General features: G+C 38.1%; 1 protein-coding gene across 1 annotated transcript; it reads left to right on the forward strand.

Annotated features, from left to right (window-relative positions):
- The first annotated feature begins 1796 nt into the window (after window positions 1–1796).
- On the forward strand, window positions 1797–2498 carry LOC143594690 (uncharacterized). The gene has a single exon (XM_077073940.1). The coding sequence runs from the start codon at window positions 1797–1799 to the stop codon at window positions 2496–2498; it is 702 nt and encodes a 233-aa protein (XP_076930055.1).
- The last annotated feature ends 5445 nt before the right edge of the window (window positions 2499–7943 follow it).

Consider the following 7943-nt stretch of genomic DNA (forward strand, 5'->3'; position numbering starts at 1 on the left):
ATTCTGAGTTTAATAGTGTTAGTTTTGTGGCTAATTAGATAAATCTGAACAAGTTCGTGATTCTGGACATTATTGAATGATATGAATGCTCATTCGTTAGTATGAGTGCACATTCGTTAGTTGTTTGATAGTTCATTTGTTAGGTTGTTATAACTGATTCGTACAACTGTCATTCGTCACTGCTCGTTCGTGTAGACTTATTCGTTCAGAACTCATTCGTTACGGAAACCATTCACTGTATCCATTTGTTAAACCATTCGTCATGCCCTCATTCTCTATTTAAACACATTCGTTACTACAGTATCTCATCCGTGTAAAACACTCATTCGCTTGACATTCGTTGTGCCATTTGTCTAAACAGTAACCATCCTCATTCGTGTGAACAGTAGTTGTTCATTCGTGTTTCATAAAGTATCTCATTCGTGTGAGACAAGTTTCCAAAATTGTTAATTTTAGTCCCTTGACTTTGAAATTGATAAATCGTGTCTTCTCCTAATCCTGCTTCGTATTATGCTCTTGCCTCGCAAAATGCTCTAATGCAACAGATGCTCATGATGGATAATGTGATCGGATCTCATAATAAATATCCGAAATTGCTCAAATTGTCGGATTTCGCAAGATGGGAACCGAGATTCCGAGCTCATTTAGGATCTATTCATCCTGGTTGTGTTAGTGTTGAGTCAGATATTAACAAGGAAGATTGGAATCTTCTCAACCTCATCAAGAAATCATCTAAGTATGGACTTCAAGCAAGCTTGGACCATCGAGCATGGTGTTCCTACCTCGAGCATGGTGTTTCAGACTTGCTTCAGTATATTCTTCTAAGTGTTGAAGGCTTAGAGCAAGCTACACTTCGCCGAGAAAACGTGTTCTTCATAAAGTATAGATTTCCAATCAAGCAAAAAACTTGATCATCCAGCTTAAACTATGTGCTCCGAGCACATTGGTGGGTCGAGTATGGATGCAATAAAGAAGACGTCAAATGTTCTAAGTATAGACTTCGAGCATGGTTCAGTCCCGAGCAAGCTATGCATCCGAGTATGCTGAAGATTGTTTAATAAGTATCTAAGGTAGGATTGAAGACATCAAGAAAAATATGCTTGCTCAATGGATCTATTCGAGCAAAGCAAGGATAGGTCAAGAAGATTGAAGCATGCTGGAGGAGAACATTTTCTATCTGAAAATATTCTAATAAAGTGTGCTTGAAGAATTGCATCGAGCATGCTGGGCATATCAAGTGTGCTCGAACAAGATACATCATACTCGAAGACTTGTTCTACACTTGTATTTATTTTGTCATTCATTATGTAATGATTAGGGTATTCTAGAAAGAATGTAGGGACTATAAATAGCATCCTAGGTTTCCATTATTGTGATGCGTGGATAGGCACATAATACGAGGGCACAAACATTTCAGCGAATATTCCTTTTGTGTTTTCTCGTACAACCGCCGCCGCCTTCACGAAACCCTAGACATTCCTTTCACTGTTCCATTAATGAGACATTTAATATAGTGAATATTTGTCTTTGATTATTGTTCTTACTGATTATCTATTACAATCTCATCCCTTCACTCCCATCCCCTGAATATACTGATTACACCGGGATATTTAGGAGGCCTTTGGGTTTATTAGATCTGTGTGTTCTTGTCAACCTACTAAGGTTTGCACTAGGTTCGGTCCTGACAAGTGGTATCAGAGCTTTGGAAGCTCGCTGAAGGCCACGAGACTGAAGGATTTGAGATAAAAGTTGAAGCTTTACAGAGTTTTTGTTTGTCAAAGCCCAGATCCGAGAAGATGGATGACCAAGAAATGTCTACAAACAAGATTCCAAGGTTACTCGGTCAAGAAAATTACATTAAATGGAAGGTGCTATTTGAGGCTACTGTGAACTACAATGACACAGAACTGTGGAGTTCTATCAGAGATGGACCCTATGTTCCTACTGAATCCTCAGGGAACAATCAAGCAGTTGAAAGACAAATGAAGAAAAGAGATGACAAAGCATTGTCGATGCTGAAATTAGGCCTCTCATGGGAAATATTGACCAGTGTGAATCATCACACAAATGCCAAGGACATGTATAATGTTGCCATAGAGATGTTTGAGGGAAAGGTTGAGCTGAGAGACATAAAGAAAGACAGATTGAAGCAACAGCTAGACAGATTCAAGTTTAAACTGGGTGAAAGACTGAAGTCAGTGCTGCAGAGATTTATGACCATTGTGAATGAAATCAGAACCACTGATATGCATATTTCTGACTTTGAGCTGAACAAGAAACTGCTTTCCTCTTTATCTGGTGAATGGTATACATCCAGCAAGTTCATTAAAGAGAAAGTAAACTTTCCCAATTTCAAGCTCGATGATGTCATTTCCTTTCTGCAAGCTGCTAAATACGAGATGATTGAAAACAACATGATAAGAGAGGAGAAGCCAAGCTTTCCTGTTACAAAATGCTCTTGTGGCACCAATGAACAATCTCTCTGTCAAGAATCATAAGAGTCAACCAATCATAGAAGAACCAGCTGAGACAGGATCAGTTTGTGGAGGAAGCCAATCAAGGTTCAATGTTCAAATGATAGAAGATGATAATGCCACAACTGCTAGTGGACATCCTTCATTTGTCTAGAGTTCAAGTCAAGGGACTGATTTCTAAGAATTATTCTCAATGTTTACTGATTCCTATAATGCCTTTGTCGCAAAGAATCTAATACACACAAGTGTGGTGCAAGAGGATCTAGAGCAAATTGATGCTGATGATCTTGAGTATATGGATCTTAAGTGGCATGCAGCAATGTTGGCTGTAAGAAGTAAAAGACTATACAATAGAGCTGGGAGGTCAACCTTATCTGGACCCAATGACAGAATAGGTTTTGACAAGTTAAAATCCATCTACTACAACTGCCAGAATCTAGGTCATTTTGCAAGGGAGTGCAGTTTACCAAAACAGCTTGGAAATCAAGTGAATCAGGCACAATTGTACCAAAACCAGCATCAAAACTATCAAGGATACCAACAGAGAAACCAAACCACAAATCATAATCCCTATCAGCATTAAAATAGGCCCCAACAGCAACAGCCTCAGCAAAGACACAACCAGTTGCAGATACAGGGAAATCCGAACAGAGGTGCTGCTGCAGTACACCAGAATAGAGATCAAGGGAATGTTGCTGTGACAATGGTTCCTCAGGATGGGAATTTTGACTCAAGTAATCATGCCGCTGACATTGAGAAGGAAAATGTAGCATATATGGCAAAAGTTCATGAGACTGGGGAATCTTCTAACACTGAACCTTCTATTCTTGATCTTCTAACTATTATCGATAATCTGAACGTAGAAGTTGGGAACTGGAAGAGTGAGCGTGGAAGGAAAGAAGCAATTTTGAATGTTTATGCATCAAGTGATATAACCTATGACAACCAGATAAAAAGCCTTGAAGAAGATTGTGTGTAGGCTTATCATACTCAGTCAAGGTTAAATGTTGAAATTGAAGGATTGAAGAAGATGTATACAGAGGAGAAACTGAAAAATACTGTGTTTCAGATACAAATACACTTTCTGAAGAACCTTGTGCCAACTGGTAATATTATTGGACACATTGAAAAGATAAAACCAGAAGAAAGATACAAGAAGGTACCACCACCCTTCTGTGATAAGTATCCACTCAAAGTTGACAAGGAGAGCAGAGAAGAATACTTGAAGCAATTCAAGAATGTGTTTGAAGATAAGAAAGAATTTGTGGAAATGTACGAAAATGTAACTATTGATGAGAATGGTGTGTTTATGATGAAGGAAACAATGAAACCATTTGAAAAGGAAGAGAAGCAGGTTGAAGCAAAGAAGAAACGGAGTGAGTATTCAAGTGAGTAGAGCACTTGTAGCTGCAAAAGTGAAAGTTCATCTGATAACAAGAAGAAAAAGAAGACCTAAAAGAAGAAAAATAGTGAACAAATTCCAAAGATGCCAAAATTGACTCCTAAAATGAAGAAATATCATGAGAAGATGAGAAAGGAACACAAAGTGTTTGATATTTGTGAGAGGCGTCAATCCAAGAACAAGAATATCCAAACTGTGGGCTACACAAATGATCAGTTTTATGCTCCTATCTACCCTGTGTTCTCAAACCATGAACTATTTGATATAGGAGATGTTGAATATGCTCCTAGAAGAAGATATGTAGATGAAAAGGAAGCAAGCTCCTCAAACACTTCATCAAAGCTAAAGAAGATCAAATTTGTAAAAGAAAAATATCCCCACAAGCCTGAAGTGAATAGACCCATCAAAATGGAGTTCAGTGGATCTATGTACCCAAAAACATCTTTAGGTTTTGACTTCCCAAAACCTAGTGACAGAATCAAAGACAAACAACTGTTAGAAGACATGGGAAGCTTTGCCAAAGTATGGTGCAAAAAGTGTGATGCCTATGGACATCACACTGATTCATGCTGGGTTGTGGAAGAGATATCTGAAATTCCTGACATTGTCTGTGAATTTGACATGAAAGGTTACAAACAGATATATGAATGGTGAAAAGAATCAATCTGATGATGAAGATCATAGACTGAAGCTGGAGAATAGATTGAAGTCAGTTCTGAAGATAAATGAAACATCAAATGAATCAGACAGGAAAAAGTAAACTGAGACCAAGAGTGTTGAATGGAGATGAAAATTTTCTCCTGAAGCAGGGTTTTGAACCAAGAGGCTTCAAATGGAAAACAAAAGAGGAGGTGATGAGAGAGAAGGAAACTGTGATTGAGCAAGTTGAAACTGAGAATGCCAAAGCACATGTTGTGTATGGATATGAATGATGATTCATGTGAAGTAGTGCATGAAGATCCAGTTCCTGACTCTCTTTTAGTGTCAAATGAGTCTGATGAGCAAACAGTTGATGTTTGCAAGTCAGACACTAACTAATCATCTTGTCTTTTGTATGTGCAGGGACAAACCACTGATTTGAATCATATATGGTACATGGACAGTGGATGTTCCAGGCACATGACTTGTGACAGAGGTGCACTAGTCAATTATGAAAGCAAATTTGAAGGACCAGTAGCCTTTGGCAGTTATGAAAATGGAGGGAAGATTGTAGGAAGAGGCACACTGACCAATGGCAGAGTATCCTTTGAGAATTTGCTGCATGTTGAAGGCTACAATACAATCTGCTCAGCATTTCTCAGGTGTGTGATAAAGGATACAAGGTTGCCTTTAGTGATGCACATTGATTCATCCTGAAGCCTGAATTCATAATAACACCAGAAATGATAATGATGATGGCTCCTAGAAATGGAAACCTCTATGAACTGCAAATGTAGAATGCTATTTCTAGAGGAGGTGCATGTTTTGTTTCCAAAGCAACTGAAAATGAATCAAAGATGTGGCATAGAAAGACGTGCCATGTAAATCTCAAAAACATGAACATATTGGTGAAAGGAGAGCATGTTATAGGACTTCCTACAAAAGAATTCAAGCCGGAAGAAAAGTTCTCTTCATACATCAAAGGAAAGAAACACAAGTCCTCTTACAAAAGCAAAATGATTAACTCAATTGATGAGGTACGTGAACTATTGCACATGGATTTGTTTGGACCAGTTAGTGTCCTAAGCATAGGCAAGAAGAGATTCTGTCTTGTAATCACATATGATTACTTAAGATTCACATGGGTATTATTTTTGGGAACAAAAGATGAAACACCTGAATTGATCAAGGGATGTGTGATGAGAATGGAAAATCTTCTTGATAAAAAGGTGAAGGTAATAAGAAGTGACAATGGAACAGAATTCAAAAATGGAATAATGTATGAATTCTGCACTTCTAAAGGCATATTCCAGCAATACAATGCACCAAGGACACTGCACAGAATGGGGTTGCAGAGAGAAGAAATAGGACACTTATTGAAGCTGCAAGAACCATGATAGCTGATGCAAATCTACCAGTGACCTTTTGAGCAGAAGTGATTAATACTGCATGCTATGTTCCAAATAGGGTGCTATTGAACAGGACTCACAACAAGACTCCTTATGAGATCATGTTCAAAAGAAAACCATATGTTAAGTTCCTGAAGCCATTTGGAAGCAAATGCTCATTTCTAAACACAAAAGACTATCTCAACAAATTTCAATCCAAATCTTTGGAATGTTTCTTTGTGGGCTATTCATCTCAATCCAAGGCTTACAGAGTGTATGCTAAGGAACATATGTGTGTCATTGACTCCTTAGACATTGTTTTCAATGAAAATCACTTTAACAATGTTGATGGACCATAGTGGTTGTTTGATCTGGAGAAGTTAATCAAGTCATTCAAGATCTACTATGAAGACATGGAAGAAAGTCTGTTCAGAAAAAGTTTGGAAGAAAAAGGGAAACAAAAAAAGATTGATCTAAACAGACTATGGTCTAAGGTAGCTTCTGGTGACGAAGAATTCAACTTTGAAAAAAGCACACATGAGTTAGAAGAAAATGAATGTGCTGGACCTGATCCTGAGGTTGAAATTTCAAATGATGGTCCAAGTGCAGCAGAAAGTGATCAGATGCAAAGTCATTCAGAAGAGACAAATACATTTGAAGACAGGTTTCAATCACTTTTTGACTCATTGCATATTGGAAATACTGAATCATCCACATCAAGAAATATCAACAACCAATCTGCTGAGAATGAAGAAGAAACTCAGGTTGTTGTTCCTGATGAAAATATCTCTAACTTGGATGCTGAAATTGTGGCACCTCAAATCATACAAAGCTCCTCAATTGAAAGAAATCATCATGCAGAAAATATAATTGGTGACTTACATTAAAGAGTGACAAGAAGTTTTTCTGAAAGGGCAAACATTTGTCTTTATGCTTTCTTTCTCTCCCAAGTTAAACATAAGAATATCAATCAGGCTTTGAAAGATAACAGCTGGGTGGAAGCAATGCAGGAAGAGTTAGCTCAATTCAGAGACTTACATGTTTAGGATTTGGTTTTTAAACCCAGAGGAAAATATGCAATTGGAACCAAATGGGTTTTCAAAAATAAGAAGGATGGAAGAGGGATAGTCATCAAGAATAAAGCAAGACTGGTGGCTTGGGGATGCTTACAAGTAGAAGGAGTAGACTTTGAAGAAGTCTTCGCTCCAGTAGCCAAATTAGAAGCCATCAGGATCTTCTTAGTATATGCTGCATCAATGAGTATTAAAGTCTATCAACTGGATGTTAAGTCTGCCTTCCTGAATGGGAAGATTGATGAAGAAGTATATGCGACTCAACCTCCATGATTTGAAGACCCAAACCATCCGAACAAGGTGTACAAATTGAGCAAGGCATTGTATGGACTACATCAACCTCCTAGAGCTTGGTTTGATGAGCTCTCAAACCACCTTTTGGATAATGGTTTCAGTAGAGGATCAATCGAGAAAACCTTGGTCTACAAAAGGAACAAAAGAGATCTACTGCTTGTTCAAGTGTATGTTGATGATATCATATTTGGTTCAACAAATGAACAAATGTGCAAGGACTTTGAACAAGTGATGAAGTCAAAATACAAGATGAGCTCAATGGGAGAAATGAATTTCTTCCTTGGATTGCAAGTGCAGCAGAAGACAGATGGAATCTTCATCAATCAATCCAAGTATGTTCAAGAAATTCTGACAAAATTCAAGTGCCAAGACTACAAGACAGTGTCCACTCCAATGGACACACATGAGAAGATGGTACCTGATGAAAAGGGGGAGCCAGTGGACCAACATGAGTATAGGGCCAAGATAAGATCACTGATGTATCTAACAGCATCTAGGCCAGACATTATGTTTGCTGTGTGTGTCTGTTCTAGATTCCAAGCAAACCCCAAGGTCTCTCACATGTTAGCAGTGAAGAGGATATTCAGATAACTTATAGGCAAACCTGATTTGGGAATTTGGTATCCAAAGAACCCCTCTTTTGACTTGATGGCCTACACTAAAAGTGACTATA

This window comes from Bidens hawaiensis, unplaced genomic scaffold, assembly GCF_021521415.1.
Source record: "Bidens hawaiensis isolate Kalapana, Puna unplaced genomic scaffold, B.hawaiensis_p1.1 tig00001692_1, whole genome shotgun sequence".
In the NCBI taxonomy this organism is placed as follows: Eukaryota; Viridiplantae; Streptophyta; class Magnoliopsida; order Asterales; family Asteraceae; genus Bidens; species Bidens hawaiensis.

What these genes read in the sequence shown, in the direction of transcription:
- LOC143594690 (XM_077073940.1), top strand. Translation starts at nt 1,797, where the DNA reads ATGGATGACCAAGAAATGTCTACAAACAAGATTCCAAGGTTACTCGGT.